The sequence below is a fragment of the Manacus candei genome, unplaced genomic scaffold (assembly GCF_025592945.1).
Source record: "Manacus candei isolate 608988 ecotype Guabito, Panama unplaced genomic scaffold, ASM2559294v1 h1tg000115l, whole genome shotgun sequence".
NCBI classification, from domain to species: Eukaryota; Metazoa; Chordata; class Aves; order Passeriformes; family Pipridae; genus Manacus; species Manacus candei.
The window spans coordinates 44,925-60,298 of record NW_026138163.1 but is presented as its reverse complement, the minus strand read 5'-3'; the positions used below and the strand labels follow the sequence as shown (position 1 = coordinate 60,298).

Genomic DNA, 15,374 nt, shown 5'->3' with positions numbered 1-15,374 from the left:
TGGGCTGGGGCGGTCGGGGCTGGGGGAAGGCAGGCTGGACAATGCCTTGTTTGGTCCAGCAGCTGGACCAGCTCCAGGGCAGGTGTCGGGGGAGCCTCTGCCACCGGGACATGGACAAACAGACCCTACAAAAGCTCTCAGAGGGGTTGGGGGCTCTGGGCGGGGCTACGCTCTCGCCTCAAGCCAGGATATCCCAGGGCAGTGGAACAGCAATTCCTGTCAGCTCCCAGCAAAGATTATTGGGGTTTGCACTGGGGAAATATTGACGCTCCAGCTTCCTCTTCTCTTTTTAGAACTTTGAGCTTGCAGTCGGGTAGAAGGGCTGGTGGGGGAGTGGGAAGGGACCCACTGAGGGACACATCTCACCCCTCAGTTAGATGGACCTAAACTCCTGATCTTGCTTAGGAAGAGCTGCTGATGCTCAGTTGTCTTCTTTCCCTTCTGCTTTAGTGGGATATTACATGTCCCTGCAGTATTGGTGATAGAATGGTATGTCAGCTGGAATGGTTTGGTTCTTGCAGAAAGCATAAATGCATTTTAAGGAAGGTATTTTTACAGAGGTGAGGCCTCCAAAAAAAACAGAAAACCCCAAAAGTAATATAAGTGCAGAATAAAGTGAACTTTGGAGTTTTCTTTTTAATTCTTGGGTAGAAAAGCCATCCCAGTTAGGGACAGCAATTTACTGCATTGCTGAAAAAAAAAAACAACCAACAAACAAAAAAAGAAATCTGAATTTGTTCTCTTTCAAAATTGTTTTTGATCATAATAATCCTCCTAGTGAAAAGGGCTAATTTACTCTTTCTAGAGGAATATTTTAAGTGTGATTATCACAATATCACAGCTGCTGAAAAGGTCTAAAATAGGACATGGACCTTGAACCCGTTCCTGCGTTTAGGATGTGGTGTTTACATTCAAGAAACAATAGAACTGCAACTCATTTATTAAGGTATCATCTCAAAGTGTCAACTCTTGCTCTGTAAAGACATGCCACAAGGATTGTAGAAAGCTTGCAGTATCCCAGGAGGTACATGTGGTATTTTATCAGTGTAAATATGGATAAGATTTTAAAGATTTCTGCTGGGAATACTCCATAACTAAAGTAAGTTTTCCCTTTGGTGCTGCACTAGTTTATGATTTAATTGTTACTGACATTCCACCAGTCATATTATTAGCTTCACCAAATGAAAGGGAAATAATCCTGTATTAATTAAAGAGAGCAACTGAATTCCTTCACTCATCTTATCCTTGGCTGTCTGAGACAGTGATGCACTTCAGCTTCCCTACAGAAACTGCCACTAAAAAAGAGATTGGGGTGATAATGAGATATACAGATTGAAGGGTGTGCCTGAATTGTCCTCAGGGAGGAGACATTTTGGTGGGTGACAGGCAATGTGCCTGTGGTTCCCTTTTTCTGTCTGGGTTTTTTCCCTTTCTTTTTGTCAGAGGCTTTGGGAAAGGTGTTTTGTCAAGAGAATAATATTCATTTATAGCCATGTGAACGGTTTCTATGCTATACCAGTGAAGGCAGTCACCTAAATACCCATACCCATGCCTTTAAAAATAAAACAAGGAGAAAACATGGAGTATTTATTTGAGACCAGATAAACTGAATGCAGTTCAGTAACATGGAAAGGCAATTGCTGTTATTTCACAGAGATATTTCTTTCTATGCTGGAACTGAGGGGAGCAGCCAAATCTAAAAGCCTCGCTCTGTGTCTTTGTGAACACACTGTGGGTAAGTTCAAAGGAGCATTCAGAGATTGTGTTGTGTGAGCTTTTTTCCCTGAGATCAAAACAAGGAGTAATTAATGCTAAATCCATCGGATGGCTTTCAAGTAATAACTTGGTTCAGTTTGTCCAACTGTGTACAAACAGGTGAGGAAAATCTGGAACTTTAGAAGGGTTAGTTTTTTACCTCATTAGCAGGATATCCAGGGGTGCACCAAGTGCCTTCCAGTGAGGAGCACAAGAGACCAGCAGACAGTGACAATATTGTTCTAATGTTAATGTCACTGGAACACAGAGTGAGGTCACATCTGAGTTATGTTTCTTTATTCAGTGGTTGGGAATAAAGAGAAAATCACATATTTGATGACACTTTAGGATTTATTTCACACTCTTAACAAGAAGGTATTTTGCAGCTGGACTTTGAATAAGGTTCCATGGTATATTGCAAATTTCTATCTCAAGTTAACAGTCTACTTCTTCCCAAAGAAATTCTCAGCAACTAACACCCTTTCATCATCTGGCTCTTTCCCTGATGGCTTGAGCTTGTTGCTCCTTTTGGTAAATACCCATTTGACACAATGCACTGGGCAGCTTCTGCCAAGTGCCACTGAATCTCACTTCTTCCCTTGCCTTGAGGTAGTTGTGCTTTAAGAATGTGGCTGTTCAGATGCCCTGAAATGTCTCTAGTATTTCAATGGGAAGAAGCTTCAAGATGTGCTGTTTGGCACACATGAGAAATGACCTGCCCAGAGAGCCATGGAAATGTAGGTGCTGCTCAGTAATGCCCCTTGACTGGGACAGGCACTGCTGAGGATGTTTTCCTTCCCCTCTCTGATTCCATTCCCACTGTTTTTTACAGACTATTTGTGGGAAGATTTTGCACTGTACAGTTTGATAAGTTAGTGCAGATGTGTGTTTGCAGGCATGTTCTTCTTCTGTATTCCCTGATCAAATTCAGTAAACTGATACCTGGCTTGAGCTTTCCCCCCCCCCCCCATAGTACTGTTTTTATTTATTTCTCCAGAACAGCTTGAGAAAATGAAGGCACACTTAGCCCCAGTTTACTTGCTGCTGTAATCTCTTGACCTTTTTGGTTTTCCCCTCCCCCAAACTGATGGGTAACTGTGAAACCCAAGGTCAGGAATGTGGTTGGAATTCCTGGCCCCAGTCTGGGGGAGGTGACACTTTCAGTCTCCCGGGGAAAAAGCCAACTGCTTTGTTTATCAACATGCAAAGGGCAGCACTGTGGGAAATAGGGCCTAGAAAAAAATGTAGCTTTGCAGGAAAAGGAGCAGCTCATTACAGGGGTGAGCTGCAACTCCTAAAACTGCCATTTCAACTCCTGTTTCAACTGCTGTGACAGCTGGCAGCCAATCAAATGCTGCAGTCACAGGTTTTACCTTATAAGGTATGATTATCTGTTGGTGTTGGGTTACAAAAGGAGGGCTGCGACTCCAATAACCTTGTCTCAGCTTCACCCCCTGAGTCTGTGCCTCAATACGCCACAAATGGCACCCCATGTTGGGACATGAAAGAAACTAAGCTGTTTCTCCGGTGGTGTAGCTCAGCTGAACACAAGGAAGGAAAAAGCGCTGAAAGGAAGCGACAAGAGAGCTCTCAATTACCTTACACTGGACAATAAGGGAAGCAGCTGAGAATGAAATGGGAACCCCTTTAACGAAAAAGCATAAGGCAGTCTCGCGAGCCTGTGCTGAAATCCTTAAAAAATATGAGAAAACAGTACAGGAAGAAAATTTAGAATGTCTCCTTTTGTGGGCATCCAAAGCTAATCCCACATTAAACAGTGACTTAGTATATGACTGGAGAGTTTGGGATGATGTCGGTGTCAGACTCTGGGACAGCACCACGCTAGGGGATAAGATAGCAACCCCTTTATTAACAACATGGAGAACAGTTTATGAAGCTTTGCAAACTCACTCCAGCTCCGCAGACAACCGTGTAGAAACGGCAACTGATTCTGAGCCACCATCACAGCAGGAGCTGAAATTTTGTGTGCAGACCCTGCCCCATGCCCTACCCCAACCGCAGTCTCCTGTGTTGCCTTCCACGCCGCCAGAGCTGCTTTCATTGCCAGCATCACTGTGGCCACCTAACGCACAGCCCGCAGCGTGGCCAGAAACAAAGGCCTCCTCCTCCACGCCCCATTCGCGTGGACTTCGCTTCCGTGGTGCCGCTGCCATGAGAGTCATCTGAACTCGCAGGGGACACGGCAGTCTTAAAAGATTTCCCAGTCCTGGTCTTGCCTGACCAGGACCCTCACTGGGAGGGTCTGTCATATGCTCTTATTAAAGATGTAAGGCAAACAGTAACAGACCATGGTTTGGGGGCTTTGCACTCAGTCTGTCCCCTTGCAGCCTTCTGCCACCCACCCCCTCACAGATTCCCCTCAAGGCTTCCCACTCCCTTGTCCCATCAGGGCCTCCACAGCACCTCACCCCTTCCTGGCCTCCCAATGCCCCCTCCCCTGCGGGTCTCCCCCAGCCCCGCCAACCTGCCCGGCAGCAGCGCAGCCCTGAAGGAGCTCCAGAGGAGCCGCTCCAGAGGCTCCCACTTGGGAGCCCAGAGCAATCCAGCCAGCAACACACAGGCAGGACACAGCGGCTGCTTCCTGGCTGGGGGTGGGCTTGTGGCCATCTCCAAGGACAAGGTGCTCAGGGTTCCCCACAGCTCCAGCCTCTGCCCCTCCATTTTGCTGGAAACGTTGAGGCTCCAGCAGAGCCACCAAAGGCCAAGGGGCTTCTGCTTGCTTTTGCTGGCACACTGCACAGCGGGGCAAGTGTTGCTGAGCACAAGGAGCCCTTTTCCCCTCTTCCCCAAGGCCCTGTGCACACTGGGCACCAAAAAAACCTCCTAGGCTTCTGTATGTGATAACATGGATGTAATATTCCCATGCTGGGCTCAAAGGAGGTGCTTGCAGGGAAGAGGCATCTTCCCCACAGGCTCAGGTGGCCCCAGGAGATGGAGCTTCCTGCATCAGTTCCCCACAGAGCTGCAGCAGCACAGGCAGACACTGCCCTGTGGAAAAAGCCGGGTCTTCCACGCCCTGCACAGCCAGTCTTGGAGCTGCTGGAATCTGGAGTAGTGAGCCATCTGTACTGCTCTTGGCATGTAGCAGTGTTGAGTTGCCAGGCCTGCCATGGCGAGTCTGATGTCCTCTGTCACACCTTTATGGGCTGGAAGAGGCAGCAACGGAGACTACCAGAATGGGAAGAATGAAGTTCTCCGTACAGCTCTGATGATGTGAAGCGTTTGAAGGGCCAGGTCTGAGATGGCAGGGCTGTCATCAGTCATTCCTTGAAGGGCTGAAAGAGAAAGGAAGAGAGCCAAGGTGAGAGGCCAGGGGTGTAGGGACGTGAGGAGCCCCTCCTGCCAGGGCCATCCCAGCCAGCTCTTGCCATGGCCAGGAGGGAGCAGGGCCCAAGGGGATCAGCTGGAAGGTGCCCTCGCTCACCCTGGCAGATGAGCTGCAGCTCTGGCTGCTCCTGCTTCATGGACCTGGCGGCGATCCCTGGGAACACAGAGCCTGTCAGGCCCCAGAGGCACAGGTCCCCCGCAGCGGCGCTGCCAGCCCGGCCACACGGCCTCCTGCCCTGGCAGGGCTGAGCCCGGGGCCTTCCCGCATGGGGACGCCCCAGGGCTGGGCTGGCACAGGGCGGCAGCAGGCACCAGGCCACTCGGGGCTCCACATGCCCTGGGCCGCATCCTGCTGCCGCTGCAGCAGCCGGGGCTGGGGCCGAGCTGCAGCGGGGCGGGGAGGGACCCCGGCCTTGTGGCTCACCCAGGAACTTGATGGCCAGCTTTCGCAGGGGCTCCTCTGGGCTCTCCAGGAACGGCAGGGCCTGGCGCACGTACTGGCCCACTCGGCTCCTGTCCTTTTCCAGCTGCAAAGGGCGCCAGGGCACGGAGGGAAGGCTCGGCTCAGGCTCTGCCCCTTGGCCGGGCGCTCCCTGCCCCCAGCACGGGGCTCCCCTGCCCACAGAGCCCTGAGGCCTGGCCAGCAACTGCTGGGGCCGGGCTTTGGGGGGAGCAGAGGGCTGGGTGCTCCTGGGGAGCCGTGGGGCGGCCCTACCCCACAGCCCAGCTGGACCGGGGCTCCATGGCAGCCTGGCTGCGGGGCAGGGGAGCTTGGAAAAGAGCCCGCATGCCCCAGGGAAGGGAGCAGTGTGTGGGGCACAGGCTGGTGTCTGTGGGTGCAGCAGTGGACACAGGCACCCTGCCAGCCCCACACATTGGGCATCAGGGGCTGGGGCTTTGGGGCCGTCCTTACCAGGCACTCGGGAAACCTCCATGGCTGCTCCATGGTCACCAAGTCCTCAAGATCTCTCCACTTCAGGAACCTGGCTGCACCAAACAGTGCTCTCCAAGAGGCCTGCACAGCAACAGAGAGCGGGCCATGGCACCGCAGCCCAGGGCACAGCACCCACATCCCTGTGCCAAGGCCAGGAGGAGGCTGCAGGCGACCATGGGCCAGGGCAGGAGGCACAGCAGCCTCCTGCCATGGGGACACCAGAGCCCACGAGTCCTCACCTCTGCCACACGCTGGTTCTCATTGTGCCAGTTGAAGTAGAATGGCACCAGACTCAGGTACACGTGTGGCTTTAGGCTCTTGCTCCTCTCTGTCGCCTCCATCAGCTCCCAGAAGAGGAGCATGGAGAGCTGCTGCAGCTGGCTGTGCTCCTGGTGCAAAGGAAGAGGAAAAGACCTCAGCACTGGCTTCTCCAGGCCCACCGGGGCACAGGCCTGAAAAGACACTGGGCCCAAAGTTTCCTGGCAGCACTCAGTGCCCACGATGAGGGGCACAGAGCCTTACATTGTCAAAGAGTGGCCGCAGCGCCTCAAGCAACTTCAGGGCAGTAGGGGTGGATATTTTGACGATTTGGAAGTGCAGCACGTTGATGAACGCGGAGAGGGTCATCTGAACCGCGTCTGTGTCTGCATCCTGCAGTAGCTCCAGGAGGCTTTCACTCAGGCTCCGCATGCTCTTAGCCTGTGTGGAACACAATGCTGTGGTGCAGCCCCACGCTGCTGCCGCGGGGCCCAGAGGCCAAAGGTGCGTCCCAAAGGAGTCGGGCAGCTGAACGGGGAGGAGGAGAGCTGGGAGCAGCTGCCACAGCTGCCAAAGGCCAGCCAAGGCCAAGCTACTGCCTTGCACAGCCGCACGCTGCCGGCCCGGCTTCAGCCCCTGCCCCCTGCTCACCATTGCGGGATCCCTGCTGAGCACCACCAGGCCTCGGAGCGCCAGGCGACGCCTCTCCGGGCACTGCCTGCGCAGGTGCCTGGAAATAATCTGCAGGACGCTGGGCCCACATTGTCTGGGGTTCAGGCAGTGCAGGACCTGAAAGGCAGGGAGCAGTGACGGGGTGCCCGGCCGGCAGGAGCCCAGACCCGCCCGGGGCTGGGCCCAGGCAGCAGCACAGGGTGCAGGCACCGTCCCGGGCGGCTGCGGCTGTGAGAGGGCAGAGAGGGGGAGGCAGCTGGGCCAGGCAGCGCTCGCCATCAGGCTCACCTCCACCAGGAACGCCAGGGCAGGCAGTTCCCACAGGGGCTCTCCCCTGCTGAGCCGCAGGAGCAGGCTGACGGCGATGCTGCGACCAAAGGAGCGGGAGACACGGCACAGCTCCCTGCAAGGGGGAATAAAGGTGCCAGAGACCCTGAGCCAGGTGGGCAAAGCTCTCCTGGGACTGACTCACACAGGCCTGGTCTTTGGCCACCAGCCCAGGAGAGGACGTGGGCACTTTGGGAGGTGGGTCCTCCTGTGCAGCCGCCCCTCTCCGCCTTTTCCACTCTGCTCAGCCATCCCTGGCTGCCAAGGCCCTCTGGCCCAGCAGCACGGGCACTGTGAGGGGTGGCCTGTGCACAGGGCAGAAATGACCTGTGGGGGTGTGGGGCAGTGGGGAGAAAGGGCTCTCACCTGGCCAGCAGACCCACTGCATAGTGGTGGCTGTCAGCCTTGAGGAGCATGTCCCAGCCACACTTGCGACCGATCACCATCAGCACGTCCTCATCCAGCAGCTGGCGCAGCAGGGCTTTAACAGTCTGCACTGCAAACCTGTGTGCAGAGCACAGCCCAGGTCAGGCACAGAGCCCTGGCCCCAGCCCCGAGGGCGTGGCAGGGAGAGGGGACTGGGATGGAGCACCTGTTGGGGTTGGGGGGAAGGCTGCGCTGCTCCCGGCATCGCCTCCAGAAGGTCTCGACCTCCTCTGACATCTCCTCTGTGCTGATGAGAACTTGGAAGAGCAGAGTCAGAAGGAGGCGCGGGAAATTGTCCTTCACTCCCCCTGGGCACCAGGAGTGGGACAGCTGGAGGATCTCCCAGAGTGCCACAGTTGCCTGCCAAAGACAAAGCACCCAGAGACGGCTCTCAGGGCCCAGATGTCCATGTGGCAGGGCCCAAGCGTGGCAGGGACAGGCCAGAGGAGACACAGGGGGATCCCCCAGCCTGGTGTCCCTGAACCTGCCCCTAAGCCAGGCTTGCAGCCCAGTGCCTGGGGCAGGGAGAAGCAGTGGTGAGGGAGGATGGAAAGGCGTCCCAGAGGCAACCTGGGGGCGAGCAGAGGCCAGCTCAAGAAACTCACAGCCAGGGCAAAGACATCCCTCTCATCCCCATCAGAGGTGCGTCTCCTGTGCGCTGGCCAGTATTCCAGCACACGGAAGAGGATCTGCAGCACCGGCTCCTTAGTCCATCTGGAGGAGATGAGCGTCTTCCACATGGTGCGAGCAGCTCTGTGGAGTCACAACTCTGCCTCAGGGGGGTCTGGGACACAGCTCTGTGGCCTGGGCAGCTGCGGGGCCCAGGTGACAGAGCCACGGTGCCTTGTGGGGCAGGGAGGCAGGCTGGCCTCAGGATTGGAGGCTGACATGCCAAAGCTGGCAAAGAGAGGAGCTGGAGTGTCCTGGAAGTCTCCATGTCTCTGGCACACCATTTGGGACAGGCTGTCCAGGGGGATGGGGTCTAAAGGCAGGTGAGCCCTCAAGGCAGGTGGGCCCCATACCTGTCACAGGCTGGGGCAGAGCGCAGCAGGGTCACTGCAACATCCGTGGGGTGTTCCTCGGTCAGCAGGACAAGAGTCTTGTCCAGCCTGTGCTCAGCAGACACATTGGACGTGAGCCACTGGTGGATGCACCTGACTATGGCCGGCACCTGGAGGGGACATGGGGGACAGTTGGAGAGCTGCCAGAGCCAGCAACTTGCCCAGTTTCCCCCAAGAAGTGCTCCCCTTGCCACCACACTCTGCTGGTCTCAAAGGCTGAGGGGGCCCAGCGCAGCCGGCGTGAGGGGCCACAGCATCCCTGGGGGACTGGAGCCCTGGCCACAGGCTGCTTACTTGCTTTGCTTTGTAGACACCGTTCTCCACAAGCATATCCAGCAGGGCAGCGCTGGTCTGGGCATTGAAGAGGTCCGAGTTTGCCGTGTCCCCAGTGGCCATGAAAGTGGCCTCTTCATGCCAAATGCACCTGATGAATCTGCAAACCAGCTACAGGAGAAAGGCAAGGAAGAGAGAGGGATGTCCCCTGGAGGGCCGCGACAGCGGTGCTGGGCTGAGCAGTGAGAGCAGGCCCAGCCCAGGCGGGGATGGCTGCAGGTACCTGTGCTGCCCTGCGGAAGCGGCCACGGGCACGGAGCTGCTCTTCTGTCCGCTCCTGGCCTGCATCTGGCAAAGAGCGAGCGCGCTCAGAGCTGAGGGTGTGTGGGAGAGGCCGGAGAACACAGCCCAGGCCTGGGCTCCAGGAGCAGGCAGGGCCAGCCCTGGGATGCCCAGTGGATGGAACACGGCTGCCAGGAGATCAGCCCTGGCCCCTCTGCCCCCCTCCCTTTCCCTGAGCATGTCCAGAGGGGATGGGCAGGATGAGGCCAAAGGGGCTGCAGCCACCAGCCCTGTGGCCCAGCTCCAGCACTCACCCTCCTGCGGGGGCTGCACCTGCTGCACCTCTTCAGGCTGCTGTGCTGGAGCAGCCCTAGGGCTTTCCTCCTTCTCCTCTTCCTTCACCCAGGCCAGCTTGGGCACCGTGGGGGGTCTCTGCTGCATGTCTCCATCTGGTGTTATGGCTACCTGCAGCAGAGGTGCCATGGAAAAGCTTTGGCTCCTCAAGTCCTGCAGTCGTGCCTTCAAGGCAGCTGCAAGAGAGAAGCCTGGGAAATGCCTCGCCTTATCCAGTCCCACTGTCTGGCCTCGAGGGCACCTGCCCCAGGGACTGGAGATGCCTTGAGCAGCCCCAGGTCCCCAGGTCCCACAGTCTGGCCTGGAGGATGCACAGGGGAGAGGTGGAGAGCTGCCAGAGTTAGATACTTGCCCAGCTTCCCCTGAGAAATGCTTCCCTTCCCAGCACACTGTGCCAGCCTCAAAGGCTGAGGGGGCCCAGCGCACCCAGCTTGGGGGGCCACAGGCTGCTTACTTCAGCAGAGACAGCTCTCTCCTCAAGAAAGTCCAGGCTGGGGGTATCGGCCAGGCGCTGAACAGGCGCGGCCTCAGTGCTCGCCACGCCCTCCGTCGTTGTGGCGTCGGCCTCCTCCGTGAGACCAGGCAGCACAGAGTCACAGTGTGACACATCATCGGTGGGCGTGGTGTCCCAGTGGGTTGTGTGATCACTGGTTGTGGTGTCACACTGTGCTGGGACAGCAGTCGACGCGGTGCTGACATCAGGCTTTGTCAGCTGGGTCGGGATGGTGTCAGGCTGGGCCTGGACATCAGCTGGTGTGACCCTGGCCTTTCTACGCCGACTGCCCATGAATTTCATAAATGTCTGCAGGAGAAAGAAGGGCAGGGAAGAGAGGGATTTCCCCTGGAGGGCTGCGACAGCGGTGCTGGGCTGAGCAGTGAGAGCAGGCCCAGCCCAGGCGGGGATGGCTGCAGGTACCTGTGCTGCCCTGCGGAAGCGGCCACGGGCACAGAGCTGCTCTTCTGTCCGCTCCTGGCCTGCATCTGGCAAAGAGCGAGCGTGCTCAGAGCTGAGGGTGTGCGGGAGAGGCCGGAGAACACAGCCCAGGCCTGGGCTCCAGGAGCAGGCAGGGCCAGCTCTGGGATGCCCAGTGGATGGAGCACGGCTGCCAGATCAGCCCTGGCCCCTCTGCCCCCCTCCCTTTCCCTGGGCATGTCCAGAGCGGATGGGACAGGATGAGGTCAAGGGGACTGCAGCCACCAGCCCTGTGGCCCAGCTCCAGCACTCACCCTCCTGCGGGGGCTGCACCTGCTGCACCTCTTCAGGTTGCTGTGCTGGAGCAGCTCCAGGGCTTTCCTCCTCCTTCTTCCTCCGGAGCAGCCTGAGCAGGCTGAAGCGTCTCCCTGCCATGCCACAGTCTGGTGTCCAGGGCACCTGCAAGAGAGAAAGAGAACCTCGGAGAAACTCCGGGCCCTAAGTTGCAGAATGGCCTTGAGGCCACCTGCCGCAGGGATTGGAGACACCTCGGAGAAGCTCCGGGTCTCCAAGTCCTGTGGAAATGCCTCGAGGTCACCTGAAAGCGAGAAAATTCTCCAAAATGCTCCGGGTCAGCAAGGCACGAGTTGGCTGTGCGGGGGCTCCGCACAGCACCGCTCTGTCCCGTCCTGTCCCGTCGCCTGCTCCGAGGAGCACTGTTGACACTGTGGCTGTGTCACCAGCAGCACCTCTGTCACCACGGGTCATAAAGGGCCCTTGGACACCCTGCCCCCTTCCATCCCACTGGCCATGCCCAGCGTGTCACAAAGGGCCCTGGGACACAGTGCCACGTGGCCTGGGGCCTCCCCCAGCCCCGCCAACCTGCCCCACTTTGGAGGGAATCCTCTCTCTGAAGTATCTAATCTGGCTGGACCTGAACTGTAGGAAGAGCTCAAGAAATGAGCAAACACTCCCCTCCTGTGCCTGCTCATGGCAGCACAAGGAGCCCCCTCGACCGCCGACTCAGTTGCAGCAGGAAGGGCACGGGGCCTTCCACACAAGCTGGCACGGCCTCCTTGGGAGAAGTGCTGGCTGGTGGCCATCCTAAACAGGGGGGCTGACACCGAGAAGGAAGGTGTGGGCAAGGGCACCAATGCTGCTGGCAGCCCTTTGGCCAGGGCTGCACCCAAATCAGCAGCTCTGGCAAGTCCTGGCCCAAGGAGACCTGCCACCGCCCCAAGTCCTGGCAAGGGTGCTGCTCGTCTCCTGCCCCAATGAACTGTGCCCCTGTGTATTAGTTCATTTGAATACATGCCCAGAATAAAGACAAGTACAACAGACATTCAAACACTACAAAACATCTTTTATTGCAGTGAGAATAAAAAACTAGCAAAGAGAATCAAAAGCTAAAAAAGAATACAAAATAACTGCTTTATCAGTTGGCATTCATACAATACTATGAACAGCTTTTTTTATAGTATTAACTAGTAATAAGGGAATTAAAGGAACATTTAAAGGATATTAAAACAATACTACGAGTGGCTTTTAATACAGTATTAACTAGTAAAAAGGGAATTACAAGGATATTAAAAAAGGATATAAAACATTTGCTTTCTCAGTTGCTTCCTGTCAATAAACTGTGCTTACCCACACAGACAGGCCAGGGCTGCCAGGATCTGCAGCAGCTGGTCGGTGCCCGTGCTTAGCGGGCGTCCCCATGGAACAACACAGTCTCCATGGCAGGATGAGGATCGCTCACCCCAGCAGTCCTGACACCCCATTTTATCAGCTCCACATTACACCACGTAGGGCCAGTACCCAGTATAAGGTGATGCCTGAGTGGCAGCCAAACCCCGCCTGTTCATCACCTGATAGCAACAGTCTGTGCATGCCCTGCTGTAGGGCAAGGGGCGAGTGACCCCTGCCCACAGAATCTTCCTCTCACCAGCATCTTTCTCACCCCTATGTATGACCTCTACCATTGTGTTTCAAGGGTAGATGTATCTATCTTGCAATATGTAGCAAAACCAAGGAAGAACTCAGCTCTGATAATAGGGGATATCAGGCTGACTTGCTAAAAAGCACAATGGACCTTACAATTCGCTTGTGCCATGAAGTTACATTGTACCATACTCTGGCTGTTTTCACATCCTATTATGATTCCGTTCTCACACCTCTATGCTCCATTGATCATCTAATTCAAAAGTACCCCCCTTACAGACATGAAACAGTTTAAAGTCCTGTAGATGTAGAGATGAAAAAGTCATATCTAAAATGTAGTGCCAGCTTGTTCCTAAGCATTTGCAAAATTCCTTCCCAGCAGGTGCCAGGATGGGTGGGCAGGAGGTGACTTGCTTTATTCAGACCATTCTTGTACATGTGACTGCTGCTCTTTCTTCCCTTTCCCCCTATTTCTGGGTTGGTTTCTAGAGCTGTTTTTGAAAGAAACACTTTTTTCAATCTCACATGTGAATATTTTCAATGAAATACAAGACACAAAAATCTAGTAAAACCAAGATTTAACAAAATGGTGAAATCACACTCCTTTATATACTCTGAGCACTCTGCTACTGACAGTTTGTGTAGTTCTCCATATACTGGAAATGTAACTAAGGATCAAGAAATTTTCTGTGTATTCTTTATTTCCTTTTAAAGTTTTTTTCTGTCATTAAATTGGCTGCAGGATTTGGTCCTGTCTTTGTGGAGGATGAATGCCACTGTCTTTTTATGTTTGATATTTTATTGCTCAGAGGGACTGTCAGTGGGAGGGGGTGGTGGGAAGGATCCTCCACTCAGGGGCTGGAGTTTCAGCTTCTAAAGAAGGCTGTACTTAATCAAAGAGCTGCAACTCAGGATTTCTCCCTGCATTACAGAACTTTCCATTTAGCCAGCTGAGAGTGCCCAGGGCACAGCCAGGTTAATGTTTAACTCTTCCAACACTGTGCTCATCCCAGGATATCCTGTCATCCTGAGAAGAAGGAAGGGAGATGCTGTGCCTATTCCATAGGGCTGGGCAGGAAGCAAAACCTTCAAAGCCCTGGCCCTTTTGAAGGAGTTGATCTTGTGTTATTCCTCAGTAGTCAGCACTGAAAATTCTGTATCTGAGACACTGAATGAAAAGGAGAGTTGCCAAGAGGCTTGTTTGGGGGAGAGTGTTTTTTTTTTATTTGTTTTTGTGAGGATCTTTTAGTGCCAAATGAAGGTTGGATCATGAAAATCAGTCTTGTTACAGACAAAAACTGTAAAGACATTTAAACGCTTTCAGATGCTGTAACCATTTTCCTTTCTTTCACTTTCTCACCCCTTGCAAATCAGACACAGTTCCTAGAGGACAGGAGAATAAAATAAACAAAAAAAAGAAATTGTTTTTCTACTCTTGAGGTCTGTTGGTTTTGAATGCATTTAGATCCTGCTGCTTCCATGCTCTTTTTCAAGTAGCACCAGATAAATACCTGTGAACTACTGAGATGAGAGTGATCATTCTTACTTCACAAAATGTTTCTCTTTTTTTTTCCTATCCTGTGTCCCTTTTGTGTTCTGTGCTATGGAGTGACTATATTTTTGTTCTAAGCTAATTCACTGCTGCTGTTTTGGGTACAACTAATGTCAAGCAGCAAACCTGTAACATGCCAGAAACAGGCTACAGTGGGTTGAAGACACAGCTTATGTTTGATGGTGTGTAAGTACAGAGAGTTAGTTGGGTTTATCTGATAGCCTGGCAGAAGGAGAGAGGAGCAGGACAAACTGTTTTCAGTAACTGTGCTGTTCAGACACCTGATAAGATGGAGAGTGCTTTGGAACTACTGATATGCTTTGAATAAGAAAAGAATAATCAGGTCCATTGGCACTGGCTTATCAGGAAGGAAGTAAAATTCCAGTACTTTTATATTAGCAAAAGGAAATGTTTTAGAAGCTTTGGGCCATTTTTCCATTGACATTAAATAGCAGAGTGCTTTTGAGTGTGTTGTAGTGAGTGGAAGGATTTATTACCTTGACAGAATGACAGGTGAATGTGTTCAGAGAGGAGTCCTCAGTAACAAGAACAGCTCTTTTGATAAGTGGCCACATCTATTCCTGCTTTTGGTAGAGATTCAGGAATTCTCTCCTTTCTTTCTCCATGCAGTGCAGTGGCTCACTTACAATGTGCAGTTTTTCAGAGTGTCACACACTTGTGCAGTTTGTAATATCCTGGCAGCATGTTTGATATTGGGTGTGTAACAGGCTGTTCATAAAATAATGCTGGATCACTGGCTGGTGTGTCCTCTGCCTTCAGTCCATGGGTATTTTCATGTTCCAAAAAGAATATATCTCAGCCTGTGCTGGGAAGGGAAGGTGGGATTCACCATTAACTTACCCCAGCAGGCATGAAACATGCTCAGATGCACTATTATCTTCTCAAAGTTTACTGATTCTTATTTTTGTACCTTTTCAAAATTTATTTCTGGGTTCTTTCACATGCTTACAATTAATTTGGGGATATTCAAATTCGATGAATGATAGTGCACGGACATACTTGATTGATTTTGGATTCTAACTGATTCCTGTCAATGAGATCCCTGTGACACTCTGAAATCAATGATGTGTGATTCACCCAAGGCACCACTGTTTTGTACATTAGGTAGCAGTTGGGAATTTAGGAACTAAATGTTCACAAGGTATAAATGGAGAAAATGTTTAGATTTCAATAGCCCTTTGTTTGGCATTTATTCACCCAAATATGTTTCTTGGGAAAGTTAGTTTTCCAAAGGGCAGGTTTTCAGTGAAAGAAAGG

General features: G+C 53.3%; 1 protein-coding gene across 1 annotated transcript; it reads right to left on the bottom strand.

The window, feature by feature from the left end:
- Positions 1 to 4,866: 4,866 nt before the first annotated feature.
- Positions 4,867 to 11,174, bottom strand: LOC127461926 (uncharacterized). Its single transcript, XM_051770126.1, has 17 exons — positions 10,918 to 11,174; positions 10,607 to 10,671; positions 10,145 to 10,492; positions 9,651 to 9,855; positions 9,338 to 9,402; positions 9,076 to 9,225; positions 8,743 to 8,891; positions 8,326 to 8,473; positions 7,887 to 8,080; positions 7,661 to 7,798; positions 7,256 to 7,370; positions 6,947 to 7,195; positions 6,560 to 6,823; positions 6,277 to 6,426; positions 6,017 to 6,118; positions 5,201 to 5,630; positions 4,867 to 5,051 (listed from the first exon to the last, which is right to left on the bottom strand). Exons 1-17 carry the CDS (start codon positions 11,036 to 11,038, stop codon positions 4,945 to 4,947), a joined length of 3,000 nt encoding a protein of 999 aa, XP_051626086.1. The 5' UTR covers positions 11,039 to 11,174; the 3' UTR covers positions 4,867 to 4,944.
- Positions 11,175 to 15,374: the final 4,200 nt, after the last annotated feature.

Excerpts from the sequence above, each read along its gene's own strand:
- LOC127461926 (XM_051770126.1), bottom strand. The coding sequence starts at position 11,038 with ATGGCAGGGAGACGCTTCAGCCTGCTCAGGCTGCTCCGGAGGAAGAAG. Across the intron at positions 10,672-10,917 it reads GGTGCAGCCCCCGCAGGAGG|ATGCAGGCCAGGAGCGGACA; the intron begins GTGAGTGCTGGA and ends GCTCTTTGCCAG. Across the intron at positions 9,856-10,144 it reads AGAGAGCTGTCTCTGCTGAA|GCACGACTGCAGGACTTGAG; the intron begins GTAAGCAGCCTG and ends GCTGCCTTGAAG.